This window comes from Tachysurus fulvidraco, chromosome 2, assembly GCF_022655615.1.
Source record: "Tachysurus fulvidraco isolate hzauxx_2018 chromosome 2, HZAU_PFXX_2.0, whole genome shotgun sequence".
Classification (NCBI taxonomy): domain Eukaryota; kingdom Metazoa; phylum Chordata; class Actinopteri; order Siluriformes; family Bagridae; genus Tachysurus; species Tachysurus fulvidraco.
This window is the reverse complement of record NC_062519.1, coordinates 9941600-9965437: the sequence shown is the minus strand read 5'-3', so window position 1 is coordinate 9965437 and position 23838 is coordinate 9941600. Positions and strand designations below refer to the sequence as shown.

General features: G+C 36.1%; 1 protein-coding gene across 4 annotated transcripts; it reads left to right on the top strand.

Annotated features, from left to right (window-relative positions):
• The first annotated feature begins 205 nt into the window (after positions 1-205).
• LOC113655163 (extracellular sulfatase Sulf-2-like) lies at positions 206-18427 on the top strand. 4 transcript variants are annotated; one of them, XM_047804924.1, is made up of 23 exons: positions 206-307; positions 618-653; positions 2742-2774; positions 5994-6100; positions 6238-6473; positions 6603-6842; positions 7631-7782; positions 8011-8180; positions 10207-10357; positions 10509-10684; positions 11198-11326; positions 11398-11454; positions 11650-11776; positions 11914-12085; positions 12295-12532; positions 12683-12779; positions 12878-12972; positions 14263-14408; positions 15733-15875; positions 15968-16076; positions 16170-16203; positions 16326-16376; positions 16693-18427. In XM_047804924.1, exons 5-23 carry the CDS (start codon positions 6275-6277, stop codon positions 16721-16723), a joined length of 2517 nt encoding a protein of 838 aa, XP_047660880.1. In that variant the 5' UTR covers positions 206-307; positions 618-653; positions 2742-2774; positions 5994-6100; positions 6238-6274; the 3' UTR covers positions 16724-18427. The 4 variants fall into 4 exon arrangements, with proteins under 4 accessions (XP_047660880.1, XP_047660893.1, XP_027021319.2 ...); XM_047804937.1 differs by lacking the exon at positions 2742-2774 and having other exon boundaries at positions 209-307; XM_027165518.2 differs by lacking the exon at positions 206-307 and having other exon boundaries at positions 317-653.
• The last annotated feature ends 5411 nt before the right edge of the window (positions 18428-23838 follow it).

Below are 23838 nucleotides of genomic sequence, written 5' to 3'. Positions count from 1 at the left end.
TGTGCCAGACCCACAAATACCTCTTCTGTGCCAAAGCTCTTGGGCTCTCCTTGCCTTTTTGATTGAAGATTGATCACTTGTCCACGCCTCTTCCTTTCTCTTACTTCTGCCTGACCCAGTGGCTTTAGAAGCCTCTTGAATAGGGAATATAAGAGGGGCTCCAACAGATGGTCAGGATTGGCCTGATTTAATCACACTGCCTTTGAGTCAAATTGAAGAGCGAATGGGTAAAAAACAGTGAAGGCAAAAGAGAGAGAGAAAGTGATGCAGTCCTATTCTTTTTGCAAGTTGAAGAGAAAGATGGGCTGTAAGTAAATGTTAATGGTCATGTTTATATGTATAAGAAAACCTGTCTGGGCAAGAGACTACTAAACAACTGAAATGTGATGGGATAAATTGAACTGTTCATTGAGGGACTTCTCCCTTAATACCTCTCTGCCCCTCCTATTTATCTGCTATTCAACCATGACTCCCAAGTTTCGCTTCTTGGGGTGTTTATATCTCTGCGCTGTATAAGAGCAACACTCATCGAGTTAGACAGGCAAAGATTAAGATGAATTAGACTGAACTAAATAATTGACAACCCAGGAGCTCACGCTCTGTTCTTCTTCCACAAGGGCATCTGTCTTGCTCCCGGAAATGACTGATATGAGGTACGTAAATTCGCTTTGGTAAACATAATATTGTTGATTAGAAGAGCCTTTCTGTAAATCTTATGAAAACTACAGACATAGTTGTTTGCAATTATCATTTGCAGGAAAACTTGTTTCAGGCTTCATAAATGCTTTTTTGATGCACCGTGCCAAGCAATAGGACAAATAAATATTCAAACATATTAGTAGCTGTTTGCTTTGTTTCATGACCCTTTCTAAGCTACATTTGTCTTTCTGCATGGCTTCATTATTGCTATAGTCATAGTTCTTCATTATTTAGCTTTATCCTAAAAAAAAGGTTTTATGGATTTCAATGGAATAGTTTATCTTCTAATATATACCTGTAATTGTTTTTGGATAGTTAAATCATTTGTATTTAAATGTTTTTTGTTCTTTCTGTTATCATTAAGAAAGTACAGAGAATGTCGCAGACTGAATCCACTTTATGCACCACTTATGTGCATGCACCAGTATGATAACTTATTTTAGTGACCATTTTAAGTTTTTCTTTCATTAAAGGAAGGGTATCAACAATTTTGTCCATGTGTGTAGCAGAATAAAACCATAACATGTGAGGTTGAGGAGGAAGACTCAGGAGACAGGCAGAATGCTACCTGAGCTCCAACAGGAGTTCAACAAATTTAGGCAGTTCCAGAAAATTAGATTTACTTAGCATTTTCTCTGACAGGTACAAATTCACTCTCTGTCTATGTGTATGCAGCATTATCCACCTGCTCAGCAACATTCTCTCATTACTGAGAGAATAAATAAGTAAACTAGAAGTATCAAGAAACAGGTGGGAAAAAACACAAATTATCTGCTGGTTCGACCTGCCTCCTATATCAACAGCTGATGCTTTACCATATCCATGTTGAAACAAGCAGTAATCCTGAAAAGTTGCTAGGTAAACTCAATGTTCTTCAAAGCGATGTGTATTTCCCCACATAAACAGAGTTTTGAGCCACTGGAAGAGGGATCAACATCATAGAATATTAACAGGCCCAGGCATTCCCATGACAAAGCGTGAAGGAGAATGTCATCCTTGAGGTCACTATTGTAGGATGGTGCTACAGCTACAGTTTTGATAGAACCACAGGTAGATATGTAACCTACTGTTAGCAAATGAACAAAAATGTCAAACTCAGAAATAATTCACAGATAATTTAGTATCTATTATATGAATTAATTTTTTCTTTTATTTTTTCTTTAATTATTTCTTTATGCATTCACTATATAAAGAGAGCTTATAACTAATGCACATAAAAACAGACCGTTAAGCCAATTTGATATTTTTGTTACATTCAAACTGTTGTACAGTGTTGTAAATGTATAGTAAAGTATACTAATTTAACAACACTTAATAAGAAAGGATGCCAACCAGAGGCAACAACAAGTACTCTGTTGAACTCATGGTCCAATAGAGAAGGTCCTAATGAGTCGTTGCCTGGTGCTGCTTCAGAGTCTATGTCTGGCCATTGGATTAAAAAAAAACAAAGGAGAGCTGACAAAATGGCTGCCATAACTGGGAGGCAGAACACAGACTCAAAACACAGGCATACACACTTGTTCTGCAGTGACTTGAGCAGAGGGGTGTTTTGTTAAGATAATAATAAGACAATCCTTTATTCATTTCACAGTTCAGAAATTTGCAAAAGGTCAAACCCACACCTCAATTCAGAGAGAATATTTTGAGTTTGGTGCCTTAAACCATTTGGCATCCTGATATGTCATTAAAGGGATTAAACAGTATGCCTTTGAGAATCTTAAAAAGATCACTAGAATGACTGAATACATTTGGGGATGGGTAATGATGGGTAATGGATTATTTCCCGGGAACATTATTACTGCTCTGGGAACAGGTATTCCAAGCAGCCACAAAACTCTGTGCAGGCTGGGGTACTAAAAGTGCCTGAGTCACACCCTGATTCATGATCCATTCCTTGCTGCAGCACATGGATATGCATTTAAGTGGGGACTAAATGTCAGTTAGAATGGCCTCTTCACTCAGGATCTCTCTGCTGTGATCATTGGACAACAGTCTTCTAATGTCTTTTTAACATTCTGCATTCTTTATTTGTGTGTCATCAGCAAAACAGTTTGGATTTGAACCAGAGGAAAAAGGTACATTTCATGAGTGTGATTCCTATGCAGGTATATCATAACTGCTGTGCTACAACTTGTTCTAAAATCTTGGAAGTAAATGGTAGAGTTGATATTGGCTTATAGCTGGACAGCTAACAGGGGTTGAGGTCAGGTTTTTTAATTAGTTTCTTAATACTTGCTTGTTTAAAAGATGTAGGTACATAGCTACTGCTAATGGAAGAATTGATTATTTTTTTTAAAGGGGTTTGGTTGTATTGGTATTTTCAGTTTGAAGAAATTTGTATTTCAGAATTTTGAAGAAAAAATTAGTGAAATTAAATCTCTTAAAGGGGAGTAAAATATTCTAAATGCTGATCTAATATTATAATATTGTTATCTAAACGGTTAGCTATCAAATTGTCAACTGAAATGATTAATGGAGTTATTGCTGTTGTTTATCGACATTTTTCTACAGTGGATTTATTCATAGTTAATTTCGATACAGTATTGAATAAAAATCTTGGATTATTTGTTATTTTTATTTAGGATGAAGAGATATGCTGACAATTTTAAATTACTATTGGTATAAATGCATGTGTGATTGTTGTGATTGTGATTGTACAGTATCAAGGTGCTAGTTTATATTCTCCCTATTTATTTTTAACAGTTACCTTATCTAGAGTGTAGCAAAATGTGGGGTCAGACAGTGGTCAATTCATAGATAATAATGCAGTAGCAGATATGAATGTACTTTTGATACATTACCATCACAAAATGTATATTTTATGATCTTTTTATTTGTGTAGTGCATTTTTTAATTTTAAAGCCACTTTACAGAAATACAAAATAAAAATTACAAACTTAAAATTGTATATTTATTACCAATGAGCAAGCCTGAAGAACAGTGGCAAGGAAAAACTCCCTGAGAGAATATGAGGAAGAAACCTTGAGGAAAAACCAAACTCAAAAGGGAACTCATCCTCATTTGGGTGACACCAGATAGTGAGATTAGAAATAATGCCCTATTTACAGCTTAATATAATCAAGTAGACACTAATTCCTTCCTGCCAAAACATTCAAATGTTCTATGATAAAGACTAGCAAAACCAACCACCAGCATAGCAGTTATACTGTACAGTAAGTCACCATAATCTCATCAAGAGGCAAGACTCCAACCAGAAGTAGGGTATCAGGATGAGGATCAGGCAGGGCCGGAGAGAAGAGGCAGTCACCTTGGGAACTCAGAACATTGGAACACTGGGAGCTCTGAAGTATCAGGTTTAACTTAACAGAGAGACCAGGGATATATGGTATGCTTGTGATCATGTAAAGGTTAAAGACCATGCACATTACCTGCAAGGTGCATGCAGGGACTCTGACAAGGCTAGCTATGACAGCATAACTAAAATGGAGAGCCTGAAGGTGACAGACATGAGGGCTTCATGGGACAAAACATTATATGTAATTTTACATTAAATGTAAACAATGTGTTTGGCAGTTTTACCCTGAACATGTGCTCTAGCAGCCTTAAAGCCATGTGCAATCCAAAGCTTACCAAAATTGTTAGCTACACAAATAGTCTCACATAGAATCGAATGAATTTAGTTTTATAGTTTGGTATCTGAGAAACCTCAGATGGCACATGTGCCAAATGCACCAACATGGCACACTGGAGAATCTGCCTAAACATTCCTCTTCAAAATCATCTCTGATACTCTGTAGATGAATAAAGCTTGAAACAGTTAATGGTGCAATGTTATACAATAGATTTCTTGAGTTTTTAGGCTTTCACTGCAAGAATCCAAAGAGATATACTCTCTAAAAAATTGTAAAATTTTGTCAGGTGGAAAATTTTTTGCCCATGTTCCATCTTCTCTTACTCTGACCCAATATAATATATTATATATTATACTTATTCTAACACCTACACAAATTAGCAAATTTTTACCTCCACCTGTTTATCATGGACAAGCCAGATTTTCCAAAACCTCTGGACTGAATTCAGGGAAGGAAGTCTAAAAAGAACCCTGCTGCCAACGTCCCTGTATGCCTTGCATTTTGTGTATTGTTCGAACTACTCGATACATGATCCTATTGCCACCACCCTCCACCTGGCCCTTACACAACTGGACAGAAAGGACACTTTTATCTTCATGTTTTTGGCAAACAGGGATGTGGTGGGTCTCATTAGCAATAACAATGAGCAATAACAATGAGGTGCTACAGCTAACAGCCTGGTGTAAAGCCAACAATCTGTCAATGATGACAAAACTTAAGAGATGGTTGTTGACTTCACAAGAACACAGTGACCTTACCTTGCTGAATACTGAAGGATCCCGAATAGAGATAATCAAGAGCACCAAATTCCTTGGTGTTCACCTGGTGGAAAATGCTGTAAATCTAATGTTCACCTGGTTCACCAAAGTCTTCAAATGTTCACTGATGAAGACCCGAGCACTAACTCGGTGACATGGCAAATTGCATATACAGTGTTGTGTCCACGGGGTAGCATGTCCTCACACCTCCGGGGTTCGATTCCCACCTCCGCCTTGTGTGTGCGGAGATTGCATGTTCTCCCCGTGCCTCGGGGGTTTCCTCTGGGTACTCCGGTTTCCTCCCCCAGTCCAAAGACATGCATGGTAGGTTTATTGGCATCTCTGGAAAATTGTCCGTAGTGTGTGATTGCGTGAGTGAATGAGAGTGTGTGTGTGTGTGTGTGCGTGTGTGTGTGCGCTCTGCAATGGGTTGGCACTCCATCCAGGGTGTATCCTGCCTTGATGCCCGATGATGCCTGGGATAGGCACAGGCTCCCCATGACCCGAGGTAGTTCGGATAAGCGGTAGAAAATGAGTGAGTGAGTGAGTCCAAGTCACAATTTAAACAAAACAAGACAATGGTCTGAGAGTGTGGGAATGAGTATTGTAATGAGATCAGCACCTTCCAAAGTGGGATGGACAACCTCCAGTCCTAAATGCTGTTGAAAATGCTCCATTCATGTATGAAGCTCACATTGTGTTAGGAGCACCACTTGGACATCCAGAAACTTTGGCTTTGCGACTATGCCACAAGAATTTTGAAATTTAGAAATTTAGAAATTCTAGTTTTATCACATTATATCTGTTCATAATTCTTTCATTTGCCCAAATGAACCAGTAGGTTAACGTTTTCCATTCCCACCATCCTGGTAAAACACTTCCCCCAGCCCCCCATGGGTTGCATCAAAGTCATTAGTCATTCCAACATGTTTTTCATTTTCAGTCCACAGGAAAAGTGTTATATGAGCTGAGAAGAGAGTGAGAGATACTTAGCGAGAGTATACAGTAGATGCTGATGAGGCATAGTGAAACAACTGCATGACAGCAGCAGTAAGTTGTGGCATTTGCACTTTGTAAAATGTATACTGTAAATATTAGATCTTAAAACATGATTATTTTCCTTTGTGCAGTGTTTGAAATAGGTTTGCTTAAATTTGTAATGTTAATATTGTATGTGTTCTTGACAGACACACTGAGAGTTGGAACACTTTACAGCACTGAATAATGTTGAACCAGCTGTACAGGACTATGGCAGTGTGGAAATCAGCCACGTTTATTTTCTTCCTTCTGGGGTACTTCTTCCTCACTGATGCCTTTATGCACCTATCTGGTCAGCACCTAAGGTCTCGTTTGCACAAGGAGCGACACCACATTCGGCCAAATATTATCCTTATCCTCACTGATGACCAAGACATAGAGCTTGGTGAGCTATGTCTAAGAAAGTTATATTAAGGAGAATACCTTAGACTGCAAAAAGGAATTTACACTGTAGAAAGTATGTCTTTAGTATATGCTTATATTATGCTATTCTATCTCTCTTTCATTCTGTTAGGGTCCATGGTGGCTATGAACAAAACACAGCATATAATGATGCAGGGAGGCACCCATTTCTCAAATGCATTTTCTACCACACCCATGTGTTGCCCATCTCGGTCCTCTATTCTGACTGGCAAATATGTGCACAACCACCACACCTACACCAACACAGAGAACTGTTCATCACCTTCATGGCAAGCCTACCATGAAACTCGTACCTTTGCTGTTTACCTTAACAGTTCAGGCTATAGGACTGGTTAGTGCTTAGTAATTTGAATTGAAAATATCATATCAATCATGGGAAACAAAAAGTACACCATCCTTCAGTTCTATCCTCTTTCAATTCTATGTGTTAACCTCAGGTGATAGATAACAAGAACAACTAAAACAGATTTGAATATGTTGTCATTTTTTCCCAAAAATAAACAAACATTTAGTATTCAGGTGGGAAGAATAAGTACTTCTTCTAACCCACAATCATTAAGAGAAAAAGTATCAGCTATGGGTTAATAATGAAATGTAAATGAAATTATCCAAAGATGTGACTGAAAGCAGAACCATTGATATTCCAGTGTACGTACATCAGCCATGACCTCAAAGAAGCAACTGGTGCTCAGAAACGATATAAAGGCAAATTCCTAACAATTTGAAAGTTATCATTCTAAAGTTGAATCTACAGAATAAAAAAAAGCATCCAAAGTATATACTAAACTTCTACAGAAACTGTTTACTTCAAGTTATTCTTGCTAAATGTGGTTCTACATGTTACTGAATTGTACGTTGTACATATTGTTCCCCATCCTTTTTCTAGAGGTGGGAAAAATGACTAGATATTCAAATCTTTGTTGTTACTTGAAGTTGAGTTTATAGAAGATACTGAGGTTCAAACATTTGTTAATTAAATCCTAATAGAGAAAAACACACAACTGAAGGAAAATGTCCTTTTTTCCCCACAAGACTGTAAAAGTATCATGAAATTGTATTTTAAAACAAAGTTCCTTCCTAAAACTACTATGTTTACTGTTAAATAAATATCTCTTACAGCTTTCTTTGGGAAGTATTTGAATGAGTACAATGGCTCCTATGTGCCACCTGGATGGAAGGAGTGGGTTGCCCTAGTGAAAAACGCTCGCTTTTATAACTACACATTGTGTAGAAATGGGGCCTTGGAGAAGCATAACATGGATTATCACATGGTTCTGTCCAACGCTTTTGTTTCTTTTACTATACAATACCTATTCATGGATGAAACCAAGTACATTATTTCATGTTTATGGTATCTGTAATATATAACTTTATGACTTTTTTAATGATATTACTGAGCATTTACCAAAAAATGTTTACATAGCTTCAGTGAAATGTGTAGTTATAAACCCTTTGATGTTAAAAGACATGAATAAATGACAAATTTCTTATCATTTTAGGACTATATCACTGACCTTATTACAAACGATAGCATCAGCTTCTTCCGATTGTCTAAGAGACTGTACCCCAACCGGCCTGTGATGATGGTGCTGAGCCATATTGCTCCTCACAGCCCGGAGGATGCAGCACCTCAGTACAGTACAGCCTTTGTGAATGCCTCTCAACACATGTAAGCATACAATCTACAATCAGTGGTTCCAGTATTGTGGAAAATCCTTGAAAGATATAGCTAATTACTAAGTAAATGCATCCATACATCTGAACAGTGTGCAATATGTATCTATCTATTGCTGGGTCTACATTTGGAAAATGACACACTTTTTGTAATTTTGCCTTTGTACGCCACCAAAATGGACTGAAATGAAGCAATAAAGAAACAATCAGGACCAAGTGTTGACCATCAGTTTTAACAAAAATTTGCATTAACCATTTAGGACTTAAAGGAAATGGTAGCTAAGCAGCTAACCTGGTGGAGTACTGGTTGAAAGGTTGTGAGTTTGAATCCTTGGACCACGAAGCTGCCACTGCTGAGACCTTGAATAATTGTTCAGTTGTATAAATGGTATAATTGGATAAGTCTGATAAATGCTGTAAATGTTAAGAAATTGTAGCCATTTTTTACAGTCTCACTATTTTCACAGGCTCAAAACTTATTAGAACCAAATATAATATAATTATAAATATTAAGATTATTTTTAATATTGGACAAAAATCCTTTGTCAACGACTTCCTGAAGTCAGGAACACATCATGTTCAGTTTCATCCCTTGAGATGTTTTGCGATGCCTTTACTTCACCCTACTGCATTTGCAGCTTGTTTGTATGTAATTTCTTTCACCTTCTATTTTGTCTTCAGTAAGGAAAAATAATGTTCTGTTGGGTTAAGGTCGGGTGACTCAGTCTGCCTTTTGGAAAGATTCCGTTTCTTTGTCTTTCTTTGTGCTTTATTTTGGTTCATTATCCATCTGTAAAGTGAAGCACTTCTATCGGGCTTGCAGCATTTGACTGAATATGTGTTGATGATAAATAGCTGCTGCTTATATTGGAAGCTACATCAATCTATACCAGTGACTCAGTTAAAATAACCATTTATGCCCATGCCATAACACTCCTTCCCAGTACACTTCCCTTCTTTTTGGTTTCATCTGTCCAAACAATCTTGTTCCAAACTGTGCAGGATTTTTTCAGATGTCTAGCAAAGTCTTATCTGGCCATTCTGTTCTCGAGTTCTATGAGTGGTTTGCATCTTGAAGGTTAAATCTCTGTATTTATGTTCAGGATGGCATTTCTTGATTGTAGATGTTGACCTCCTCAAACTGCTTTTGACCTGGCTGTTGTTGTGAAGGTTTTTTTCTTCACTAAGGAAAGAATTGTGCTTAGCTGCCTTGCATATACTTCCAGGACTTTGGGTGTTGCTGAGCTTGTCAGTGTAGTATTTCTTTTTATGAATATACCAAATTACTTAGTCATTTCTAATGTTTCTGCTATCTCTCTAATCTTTTTTAAAAATGGATTCTTTTCTATTACGATGATGAATTCTTTCACTTACATCGACACGTCTTTGGTCCAAATATTGAAAATTGCCAGGAACTGGTGGTATATGCACAGTATATGCAAACAGGTCAGCAAGTTTTCCTGGCAAAGCTGTGGTGACTGTTTTTTCCTTCTGTTTCTCGGAAGTCAAAAACAGCAGCAAAGACATATATGCACAGCATAACATGGAAATCTCCTCAATGTTGTTCATCCCCACTCAATGCCCCTCACTTCAGGATGAACATGATGACAGCCGACTCCACACCTCACTCCCTCACCATCCTCTTCCCCATATTTTTTCTAAAAAAAAAAAAAAAGCAAATTTGTGCCTCCTGTGTGTCTGTGTTCAGCACAACTCAGCATGGAGTAGCTACATCAGTTAATGCAAAATTTTTGTTAAGCCCATTGAAATGAATTTAAAAGTCTACACTTAAATCATTTTAAATTCCATTGTGATATTGTACAGAGGCCAAATAACTGTCAAATACTATAAATATATGTAATAAAAGGATTGTGTTCTATGCCAAGCTGCTCTAGTCATATAAAACAGACAAAATATCTGCAGACCTGAAGGAAGTTTTGCATTTAAAGCAACTGAAAATGTTATTAGCTTTTTCAGAAAACATATTTGTAAAAACCTTCTGCTTGTAATTTTCTCCTCAGCACTCCGAGCTACAATTATGCCCCTAATCCAGACAAGCACTGGATATTGCAATACACGGGTCCTATGAAACCTGTTCACATGCAGTTCACCAACATACTGCAGAGAAGACGACTACAGACACTGCTCTCTGTAGATGACAGTGTAGAAAAGGTGTAAAATCTCATTCACTTCACCAAACTATTTAATGAATGTGAATGTTCCCACCCTTTGTACCCTGTTCTATATTGAGGACAAAACATCCAATGATTTTGGACCTTGAGAACATGCAAAAATATGATTGTCTATTTCTTTTCTTTAAAAGGTGTACAATATGCTGGTGGAGATGAAGGAACTGGATAACACTTATATTATCTACATGTCTGACCATGGCTACCACATTGGCCAGTTTGGCCTCATTAAGGGCAAGTCAATGCCCTATGAGTTTGATATTCGTGTTCCTTTTTATATACGAGGTCCAAATGTGAAGGCAGGCTCGATGTGAGTTGCAAATGAAACAAATTTTTTTTGTTGTGTGTGTAACAGTGTTTATATAAAACTCATTTAATACAGAGTTTGTAAGCACTATTTGAGCTGTAAAGAATTTGAATATGATTTTCAAACAGCTTTTTATAGTTGTATATGTCAAATTAAGTAAAAGTCTTCTCTACTCATGAAGCATCTTATTAGCTACCCACGGAATATTACTTTCAAAGCAGACAAAGTACAATGTTCATTGAAGGAGGGTGCATAATGGCTTAGTTGTTCACACATTTGCCTAACACCTCCAAATTTGGATGTTTATATCGCAAAATATATTTGTTGGACAATCGCTTCATATATGCACACATGACCAAGCTATATATGCCAACTCTGGTGGTTACGAGTGGTTAAACAGGACCTCCATTTGTGTTAATTTCATGTCCATGATTCAATGAATGGATTGACATTAGTAAAATGAATTAAAGATTATAGTTGTTTTACTCTTGGCCAATGTTCTCGTGTCTTTTTCAGTAACTCCCACATAGTTCTCAATATTGATTTAGCACCCACTCTTCTTGATATGGCTGGAGTTGACATTCCTATGGACATAGATGGAAAATCAATCCTCAAGCTGCTACAGTCTGACAAACCAATCAACAGGTACAGCTTCCACAAACTTAACATATGTCAATTTTTTCTATTGTAGTTTACATATTTTTGTCCATTTTTAGGTTTCAGATGAATAAAAAGGGGAAAGTGTGGAGAGACTCTTTTCTGGTAGAGAGAGGGTAAGTTTTTTTTATAGGTAAAGGGGGACATACCTGTCTATTGAAGTACATACAACCAACATGGATGATAAATCTTATATGAAGTGATACCAGATAAAATGTAGATGAATTAATCAATAAAGTACTAATCAAATTTACGAATATAAATAACAATAACTGTAGATTTGAGTACTCTCCCTCTAACTAAATATGCAGGAAGCCTTTGCAAAAGTTGAATAATGGAAGAGGAGACAACTGGGAGAATTCACTGCCTAAGTATCAGCTTGTTAGGGAGCTCTGCAAGAAATCGGAATATCAGACCCCTTGTGAGCAATATGGACAGGTGTGTAAAGTAAAACACACACACGCACGCACACACACACACACACACACACACACACACACACACACACACACACACACACACACACACACACACACACACAATCCCTCACAGTTTCTCTTTCCTTCCATCTGCAGAAATGGCAGTGTGTTGTGGACTCCTTGGGTATTCTAAGACTTCATAAGTGTAAGAGAAGAGCAGATCGCTATGTCCCATATAATCAGGACAAAATGACTAAAGACTCACCACAGAATTGTAACTGTGAGCCTGACGTGCCATTCAAGAGGAAAAAGATGCTGATTAAGAAAAGTATGTCAGTTATGTGAATATTTAATTAAAAGCAAATGTGGCATCTAGGTATTTATATCTATGGTTGCAATCATGTGTATGTTTTTTGAAATAGTAGAAAGTAAATGCAAATTTGAAATAGAAAATAGTAGTGGGCTTTCTTAAAACATGAGACATTTTATATACTTATATAATAATAATTTTTTTATTAAATTATTCAATAACTCCAGAGATAAAGGCAAAAAAGACTTTGTCTCAAAATCGTTGGACCCGTTCGCTCCCATCTCACCTGGGCAGTACTATGTACACTTTGGATCTGGTGGAGGGTTATCGACCAGTTGTACCAAAAAACATCAGTCCCAGACTGGGCTTAGAAAAGGCAGATTATGGAGGTTTTGAAGAGCTCAGTGGAATGGAGCCTATAACCAACAACTTTACACCTCACACAGCACTGAAAGTCACTTACAGGTTAGACAGCATTTTGAATATTAGATGTAAATAAATGTATACTCATTGTTGTGTATGCTCACTGTATATAAAGGTGAATATAATTTTTTGTGACGCTTAGCATTTTAGAGTTTAAGTGTTCTTAAAATCTCAGTACAGTCCTTGTTTTAGGTGTTCAATACTGATAAATGACACAGTGATGTGTGATGGCAGAATGTACAAATCACTCCAGGCATGGAAAGACCACAAACTACACATTGAACATGAGGTTGGATTGTACATTATTAATGAAGTCATCTTTTTTTAAATTCTCACAAAGAAAATATAGTCATGTGCACATTATATATTTTTTTCATTTATCAATAGATTGAGACATTACACTCCAAAATAAAGAGCCTTAAAGAGGTCAAAAGACATCTGAAAAATGCTCGTCCAAAAGAGTGTGAATGCCACCACATTATGTGAGTATAACATTTTGTTTAAGGGGAATCAGAGGAGGGTAACCAAAATTTTACTCTAGTACAAGTAAAACTACTTATAAAACTATTTACTTAAGTATTAGTAAAAGTAATAATGTTCAAAGTTCAAAGTTGCTTGAGGAAGAGTAATAAAGTATTGAATGAGAAAGTAGTGAGTTGCCTGTTACTTTGGATCTGATTCGAATGAAGGCAAAATCCTGAATCTCAGACTACATTGAGATCTGTAAACACATATATGTCATATATCTGGCATGATGGCATATACAATAAAAAAATTTGAGTAATTGATTACATAAAACATATTTTTAAATATAAGAAAAGGAAGTCAGTGTGTAAGATTTTTTTTATTACAGTAAGATCCAAGTGTCCATATTGGAAAATTACCCCAAAATAGGCATCATCGTGACACTACATGATTCCTTAAGTTTTGGTGTACATAGTAAGCATCACTTTATGTAATATTTTTTACTCCTTGAAGTGAGAAAATAAATTATCTATGAGGCCATGGGTGCCCAGATTCCGATAACACTCTTTTTTTTTACGATTTAGACCAGGGGTATTCAATTAAAATTCAAAGAGGTCCAGTTACTAAAATTTCCTCCCAGCAAAGGTCCGAATCTTATATTGTCACTTAAAATAGTGTACCCTCATGTTAATAAATTCAATAACGCACACATTTCCATATAATTTATTGTTAAATTTCAAATTTTCAAAGTCTGAACTCGTATGGCAAACAATACTGTAGTCTTTACTACATGTCAAGTAACAGACAACAGACACTGAATTTCTTCTGAATAAAATAAATAAAAAGTGCAAACACAGCTTTGAGCAACCTGAGCTTAGGGCCTATATTTCAAGTAATGTAAAACATTCAGAATCTTTTGAATAAAATAAAAGTGCTTTTAATCTTTAAGAAAAAAATTAAACAAAAGACTTTTGAGCTGCCCCTTTTTTAAACATTATCTACATTAATAACACAGGAACCTTAGGAAATGTAATATAAATATCACGAGTTTCACGATACGATGCAGGAGTTGGAATCACCAACTTTGTAACGTTCTCAGTTTTGGAAGATAATAGCCGAAGTAGGGCAATGCACTCTTCAGACTCAGATCAGGTCCAACGCACTGTCTAAGGTGAGTCAAATTCACAAGTAAGCTTAAGTGGCAGCTGACATTTAATGAAAGAAATGATTGAGCATTATTAACAGTTGCCCAATTACAGACTGTCTCCACTCCTATTGACCTGTCTTTTTTTTTTTTTTTGCCTTAGGCCAACATCTAAGGGTAAAAAGCAGGGGCTGCTGAAGGAACAGAAGAAGAGGAAGAACCTTCATACCAATAGCATTTGTAATATATCCGGGCTTACCTGTTTCACCCACACTAACCAGCACTGGCAGACTGCCCCCTTCTGGACAAGTAAGACACTCTAACATGAATGTTAAGTACTATCATCATGGGATTAGTATCTCTGGGTAACATCATTTTTATGACACTTGAATTAGCTGTGGGAACAATGAAGTATCTATCTATCTATCTATCTATCTATCTATCTATCTATCTATCTATCTATCTATCTATCTATCTATCTATCTATCTATCTATCTATCTAGACAGACAGACAGACAGACAGACAGACAGACAGACAGACAGACAGACAGACAGACAGACATAGTGGCAATAGCTATCAAGGTACTATTCCCTTTAAGCAGACTACAGGATCACACTCATTCACAGACATGCATATGTCTGACTAAATATGGGGAGAAAACGTAATAAATGTTATTTTTGCTCTGTGACTCAATGTCACTATTTTAAAGAAACAATAAACTGCAATTATTTTCCACTGAGAAAAAAATAAAAGCCAGTGTTGAATTAATTTATGTATTAATTCATTTAATTTGCAGACCCCCTAATAAACCCTAATAAACAATTTATGTGTATCCAAAACTGGGCAATGAACCATTTGCCTTTTATATGCAGGATATCTAATGAAGTCCAGAGGTAAATTTCACTCAGGGGTGTTCCATCAGCATGGGAATTTCTTCATGTACACACCTTTTACAAACATGATATGAAGATGCAGCTCAGGTATTCTGTGAAGTGTAAGAATCCTTAATGGGCTACAGATTTAAAGGCAGAACCCACAGCTTTATAGGATGGTGGAAATTTTGGGATGGTGGATGCAGCTGTCTGGTCAGTGTCTCTGAACCTCAAGAAGGACTGACTATGTTCTGCCCGAGCATGTGGTTTCACCCCTGGCTGAAGCAATGCTCCTATATTACCTATATGCACTCTCTGTTACAACCCCTGGTTTAAACAAATGTGATATTCTGTTATAATTTCTATACAGGTTTGTCAAAGGTATTTCTTTTTATTTCATGTGTTTTTGTGTGGTTTTTAAATGTATCTTGCGGCTTACCTGATAACTGGCAGCCTCTTTGTCTGTTTAGCATGTGTACATTTTCTATACCTAATTAAGCCTAGTTGCTCAGTCTCACTTAGCGCTGGTCTTCTAGCTCACACTGTAGGGAGTCCTGTGTCACACTTCTACCCCTCACACTTCTACCCCTCACACTTCCAAACCACAACTCTAATTAATGCACCTGATAAGCAGGTCAGGCAGATTAGCCTTTATGAACAGAACCATCTTTAGTACACAAATAAAATACTTGATTTAAGTTTGTTAAATCTTAAAAACTAAAGTAAGTTTTTGTTTGTTTGTTTGTTTGTTTGTTCCTAGTGGGACCATTCTGTGCCTGTACCAGTGCCAACAATAACACATACTGGTGTCTGAGGACCATCAATGAGACTCACAATTTTCTGTTTTGTGAGTTTGCTACAGGATTCCTTGAATATTTTGACCTCAATACGGATCCTTATCAGGTAAACACAATATGATTATCAGAATTTAAACTATATAATAATTACAGTCAAAGAACATGATTTCTCCTTCTGTGTTTGTCCTATCTGTATAGCTGATTAATTCAGTTAGTACACTGGATCATGGTTCTCTCAACCATATGCGCCTACAACTCATGAAACTGCATAGCTGCAAAGGTCAAAAGGAGTGCAATCCTGAGAGAGGTTAGATATCACAGATGCTAGCATCCTACACAAGTCTTGCACACAATCATATAACATATTTTTTTCCATATCCTAAATATTTAAATTCCATAGGGGCCAAAGAACGAAACTTCATTATTAATTACAGGTATGTTTTCATCCAGAATTCTTGACTATATATTATGCAAGCTATAATTGCTTTGTACAAGTGGTGTTATCAATGTATGGATACTTGCCTGCATGGGTATGTGTTTGTTCTGCATGATATAGGTCGAGTTATCATCATAAGCGGCCAATGAAGAGACCCTCATCCAAATCCATGTGAGTTTGTCATACACCAGCTGTTCTCATTATGTAAGCAAGGTACCTATTCATTATTAAATTATAGAGAGTTGTTTTTCTACATCAGATGACCTATCAGCATGGTGTTTCTCTCTGTGTGACCACCTGACATTCGCCATTTAATAATATTCTTTACTTACTTCTGTACAAATATGTAATGTAGTTCAGTGTCCCACTACTTAAAAGATAAAATCTGTATCCTAATTCTGTGCTATTTTAAAATATTTTATTTATTAGATTGGCAGCTGCCTTAGACTATACTCTCTGAAGTAATTTTTTTTTCCTGTACATCCAGGGAAAAGATCTGGGAAGGATGGTTGGGGTAAAGCCATCATGCATACAGACCATAAAGTGTGTGAACAATGTAAAACTTGGTAATCTACTACAGGTAGTATATATACAAAACCTCAAATGCATTTGTCTTAGTCAATACATTTTAATTAACCAAAATCAACACACAGTTTTGTGTTGTACTTAGCATGGCCCAGCTGTTAAAAACTGAATACCTGCATTACACACTTCATCATACACAGCTAAAATGGTGTTATACAGACTTTCAAACATTCTTCTCAAACATGTTCTTATCTTTGAGATCCTCAAGAATGTATACTGTACTTAAAGTTCATGGACATTTTAAACTCTGAACATATTCTTTATGACATAAGCACCTACAGATATCACCTGCTGGATGATGTGTGATTTTGATTCTTTTTGTAAAACAAGGTGAGACTGCATATTAAGTCAGACTGAATGAATGGGTTAATGTGCATTTTATTTAAATGATAAAAAAGTCTTTAAAAAATTTTCATTTGGATGCAATGCAAAAAATTTAACTAAACTGTTCAGTGGTATTAGTATGAAAAAGATTTACGGAATGGTTCTCATTAAATAACATACATTGTTTGTTGTTGCTAATATTAACCTTTTAGACTAACATTTGAGTACGAGTTTAGTTGCAAGTTATTCATCTTTCTTGACTTAAAATGCAGGAAACAAGTCAATAACTTTACCAGCAGATGATGCCATGGACATGTCACATTATTTGATCCTCATGAACTACTGTTTGGGACAGTGTCATGTCACACTGTAATTCATGTGCGTATATTGTGTCCAGCATATATTGGTTATTAGCTGATATTTAAAAAAAACCTAAAAACTGATATGAAATAGATGTTTATTGCTTGTTGCCTCATTAGCATTACATTTGTAAAAAGTCGCATGTTTTATGTGCACTGGCTTTACTTTATACAGGAATATTCTTGAGATAAATGTGAGGCCATCTGTTCAGCAGCTTAAGCTGGCCTGAAACTGGATCATGCAACAAAATTTTAATCCCACGAACACTAGCATATTGACATCTGAATGGCTAAAGAAAAAAGAAAATCAAGGTGTTGGGACGGCAATGTCCAAAGTCCAGAGCTGAGTCCCAGTGAGATGCAAGACCTTAAGAGAGCTGTGCATAAATTTTACTGTTAATATGACATTTTGTGGTGTTAAAAAAAGAAAACTTGAAATGTAAATTATTAAGCTAATTAGTAATTATAAACAATAAGACTAGGTGTGTTTAAGATTCTCATTAAAAATGTCAGTAATGTTATAATCTTGCTTTGTTTTTTTATTAATCAATTTACTTATTAGAGTCCAACAGCATTTCCTCGTCTGAGCACCAGAGTGTGAGCAGGCAGGACTGTTTCTGTCATTGTTTGTTTGAAGTTTTGCTTTTGTTCTTGTTTTAGTTTTCCACATGTTCCTTGTCCCACCTGAGCTATTGTTCTGTTTCCCATCTGTTGCCTATGATTCTGTGATTGTTTGTCCTATATATCTGTCATTTAGCGTTGTTTTTTTTGTCGAGATGTTGTGATGTCGAGAGTACTGTCATGTCCATTTAACAATAAAATGAATAATAAACAACAACATACATAGACACAAACAGTATGTCAGAGAGCAAACAAGATAAAAAATGTGAACAGAGTAAGAATCAAAACAGGATCAGAGAACAATAGGAAAATTGCTCTTGAGGGAGGCCTTTTACCACCAACTGCTCAGCTGTATAAATAAGATAAATGTAATTTGTTCTGGATAAGTGCATATGCCATATGGCATAAAAATTAAACATTTTAGTAATGAGAGAAGAAGACAAGAATTTAGGATTGTCCTATTTATTTATTTATTTATTTACTTACTTACTTACTTACTTACTTACTTACTTACTTACTTACTCATTTATTTATTTATTCATTCATTCATTCATTCATTCATTCATTCATTCATTCATTTATTTATTTATTTATTTATTTATTTATTTATTTATTTATTTATTTATTTATTTATTTGATGCTATTATTCTTTAGAGCTGACCTGGATTTGGCATATATATGTAGCTGCCTCCCCTGCCATGGATTTCTAGGAAATTTCTGAATCAAATGAATGGTAGTAACATTGTCCATGAAGAAATGAATGTAGTAACAACGGTAGTGTTGTATTCCTCTAGCGCTGTTCTTGGATCTAGTTTCATTCCCTTGCTTACACATATATCCCAGTCTGTCTCCTCGATGGAGTCCAGGAACTGTGGAACAACGTCCATCGTACACTCTTTTAGACTTCGTTATGGTCCCATCAGCTATTATGTTTTATTTTGTGCGATGGGAGTTATATGTTATATATATGCACTGTCCCCACCGATCTTCTTACTGGCCCTATCGAGTCAGCTGTCCTACCTGCTCAGCACATGATGTAGACAGATAGCAGGATAATGTGGTGGTAAATCACATTCAGATTTCTTACATCTAATTCTGGATTTATCAGACATTTATGAGAAAATTGTGAGATCTAGAGATTTAAATAAATTAGCTTTAAATCTAACATAAATACCAACCTGCTTGCTGCTGTCGTGGGGGAGCCTCTGCTAGCTTTGTTGGATTAGCTGTTTCAGGAAAGATGTATTTGTCCACAGCAGTTGGATCTTTAATCCCAATTTTATGTTCAACAGTTCAGCCTGGCTGTGCTGAAGTGCTTTTGATTGATGGCTGAGTTTGAGGATACCAAAGTTCACCAAAATAATAAAGAAACTATGTCTATGTTCTGTCCAGTTGCACCAGCATTGTGTAAGTGATATTGATTTCTATGGTGGCCCATAGCAAGAGAGGTGTGGGCACAGGTGATAAGATCAATTCGACATGGGTTATGGGTTGGGGGTTCGAGTTGGATCAGGTCCTCCATCTCAGATTGGAGCTCAGGTGAATACATGTGGGACAACGCATCTGCTTTGGTGTTTTTAAAGCAGTAGATGAGCATGAAGTTGAACCTGGCACAGAAATAGGACGACCCAAAAGGATGTTCAGCCTCCTCTAACCAGTGTCTTTACTCCTCCAGTGAAAACCTTATTCCCACCAGCTCTCAGTTGCCCATCTTGTAGTTGTGTTCACCTGCTGACAGCTTGCAAGAAAAAATGAGTGCCAAGATGGATTTTTTTTAAGAGAGCAAGGAACAGCATGGTCCATAAACACTTCCTTGTGGCTGATCACATAACAAAGGAATGAAATGGTCTGCTGATGGAGCTCACACCTATCCCCTTTCATTTAAATCTGTAGACAGTTCTGGAGTAAATGGAACAATATACCAGGATGTTATTCATGTAAGAAACTGTCCCAGCATGTCCCTCAGCACATCTTTGATGAGACACCGAAGACACTGGGGAATACTAGAGACCTATACAGAAAAATGCAGTACTTATAGTTGGATTACTTATAGATAAACTCCATCATCTCCTTATTCTTATGCAAATTCATACCAGATTAATGCTGGCTCACTAGATCAAGCTTGGTTAGATTCTGTTGCTTGAAGTGACTAATAGCAAAAAATTTGTATACTTGATAGTACATTTGTTGATGAGGCACTGGTAACCAATGCATGGTCAAAGGCTGCTCCTTTTGTGGACAAAAGAAGAAGCCCATGAGGCAGGTGAAAGGAAGGATATAACCCTGCTCCTGTCCCTCCTGAATGTTCTTTGTTTAGCAAATAACAGGGGGTAAATTCACCCATTGGAAGGCATAATGCTGGGAAGCAGGTTGATAGTGTAGCTCAGTTTAACAAACTTGAGTCAGTGTGAGGGAAGCCCACTGGCCTTTACCTTGCTGAATACTTCTTTGAGGTCCTGGTAGCCAGGAGGTATTTATAGTCATGGCTGTGTCTTAGGGCTTTCAATGGAGGTAGATGCTAACAGTGCAGGCCTATGAAATGTAGTCGCTGTAGCACTACAGGGACAAGCAAGGGAGATATCTGTCTGACCAGGGAAGATGGGGTTTATGGTGACCCATCCTGATGGATTTATGCCAATCCATCTTCCCACAGGGCGTTTCTTATAATGTTTCTAAAAAAAAAAAAAAACAGACTCGGCTTTTATTTCCTGGTATTTACATTTAGATATTTTATACAACAAAACATTAAAGCTTAGGTATTTGACCAACCAATTTAGTGTCTGCAAAATAATTGGATCAGGTATACATATACCTTGATTGCAATTATTGCATCAAAACTGCCAAAATCACCAAATTGTTGACTTCATCTTTTGATAGTTTTACCTCTTTCAGTGTTAATTGTTTAGGGGAGTTCTTTGTCCACTCTCCATTTCAAGAGCTGAAATACATGCTTAGCTGAAATAAGGTCTTGTTGTGTTGGCAATGTGTTTTTGGATCATTGTTTTGCTGCATGTTAAAGCTCCTCCTGCTTATTTTGGATGGCAAATTGGCAGACATTAGACTGTAGAAATTTAGTTCCTGTAAATTGAATTTATTATTTGCTGTACACTGAATTTATTGTACTGTTACATCACGAGTTAAATAATCAAAAAAGAAGAGTGAGCCTGTTCCAGAAGTGACACCAACTTTACCATGTTTTGCACATGATGTATATTTGGGATCCTGAACAGATCCTTCAGATTTCTCCACAATTTGGCTTTTTAAATTCCAATCTGAACTTCTTATTCCTACTACTAATTAGTGATTTGCATATTGTGGTATAGCCTCTACACTGTATTTCTGCTGTCTTCAAATGATTGTGCTATGTTGGTTTTTCTTCACAGCATTCACTGTCATCAACTGTTGCTTTATTTATTTTTCAGGACATTACAAATTGGATTGGTTGCTTTGCTTATACGCAATGATTGTGCACTGATTTTCCTCCTTCTCTCTGCTTTAAAATGGCTTGATTTTCTCCCATAGACAGCTCTTTAGTCTTCATGTTGGCTTATCCTTTTTAACAACATATGCAGTCTTCACAGGTGAAAGTAAAGGCTAAAAACAAAAGTCAATGTTTAGAGTTATTACAATCTATCTATCAGAACACAACTACAAAAAAAGAATTGCCCTTGCCAATCCAATTGCTGCAAGTGTGAATGTATGTGGTGCTGCACATACAGAAAACAATTTCAAGCAGTGGCAGCCAATGCTTTTCAAATATTGTTTATTATAAACAGTAAAATGACAATTAAAATAATTCATTAAAAATAAATCACTATTTGTACAATTGTAATGACACTTTTATCGCTCTCATTTTAAGAATCACACTGGGAAAACATTTTAAGAAAAAAAAATAAACATTTAAAGAAAAAAGCATGGGTAACAAAGAAAATTCAAGCACATATAAAAAAAAGTAAACAGTTTTCCAAAATTTTTAAACAAGTTTTAATATCTTGTAATATTTAGAAGTGCATCTAATTGCAATCTAATTATTCCTGTCTCTATTTGAGACTGACTGATCAACTTGTCAGCTTTGATTTGTTTGTGAATGAATCAGTGTTTCTAAACAAATCTTTTAAATGAACAAATCATTTTTGTTTACTTCCATGTATTAACTTATATTTCCTATTCACTTATGTCCCATAAAACACTTGACTGCTTTAAACAATATTCACAGATTGTGGTAATGTGTGGGCTGTGAATGGGCATATCTTTGTTTAGACCAATTAAATGAAAATGCCCCTTACTGAACAAGGGCGGTAGTGAATCTGTCTGAACTGAAAGAACTAGTTAGTGGATGAGATGAATAGATTCAACAAACAACATATGGTATTCATTTAGTCTTTTAGTCTTACTGGTTCAACAAGGGTTGAAGAGGGTGAGAGCAATGCTATGAAGAAAATGTCAGTGTCAAGGTCAGCTTTATTGTCAATTCTGCTATATGTACAGAACACACACACACACACACACACACACACACACACACACACACACACACACACACACACACACACACACACACACACACACACACACACACACACACATATATATGTATATATATATATCTGCCACTGCTGGGCCCTTGAGCAAGGGCTTTAACCCTCAAGTGCTCAGTTGTTTTAAAAATGAGATGTAAGTTTCTCTGGATAAGGTGCGTCTACCCAATGCCATAAAAATGGTATCTCCTTTGGAGATCTATTAATGCAAGTGAAGATGTCAAAAGGGCCTTCTATGTTGGAATTAAGCCAATCGTATTTGATAAAGAAATGAAATCTTAAAAAGAAATGAAATCTCTTACTCCATTTGACATGTTCTGAATCTGAGAGTAATGTGACATGAAAAGTCTGATTGATTTACTATGTTTTGTGAATATGTGACTATTTACTTTTTATCTTTGTAACATGACATTAGTCCAGTGTGAGGAAATAACTTTGATTTTGTTTCTAGTCAAATTCAAGCAAACAGTTTAAGAACAATGACTGATTTGTGAATGGTGTGAGTGGTGAATATTACATGTTTTTTGTTGGAAAACAGGATAGATGCCCTCTTTAAATAGACAGTAGTGTAAATGAATTGAGCAGTGTATGTTTGAGATTAAATATGTACACATGGAGTAACCAGACAAATCTCTGCAATCACGTTTGATTTTCGGCTTATTTCAAACAAATAAAATATATAGTTGTTACTATTAAACCATTGGCAATAATTAATTAATTGATTATTAAATAGTAAGCAGTCATCAAGATTTATGGGAATTACTGTGAAAAAATAAAATTGAGGCAATATTCTATGGAAAAACAAGATAATAAATGTAATAATGTCCATTACATGCAACAAAAAAACCTAAATTTGTCAAACAATAATTCATTAAGATTTAAAACACTGAAGGCTGATCTAGAAAACATATATGTAGAGAATGCTGGAGGTGGATTTGGTAGGTCAAGTGGATGGAAGTAGAAGGGAAAAAACAATATTTTGTCAAAACCAGAAAAATTTCATTTGGAAAATAAAATTGGGAAATTACCAAATGAATAATAAACAAATGAATAATGTGTTCATAATGATAATCCTAAGAATGTGTCTATGTAAGTCAATTTTATATTTATTTTTTTCATGAATTTGTACGGCTCGCTTATTCATCAGACCAATAATTTTTTTTTCATAGTAATTTATTCTACAACAAAAATCACAAAGGATACCAC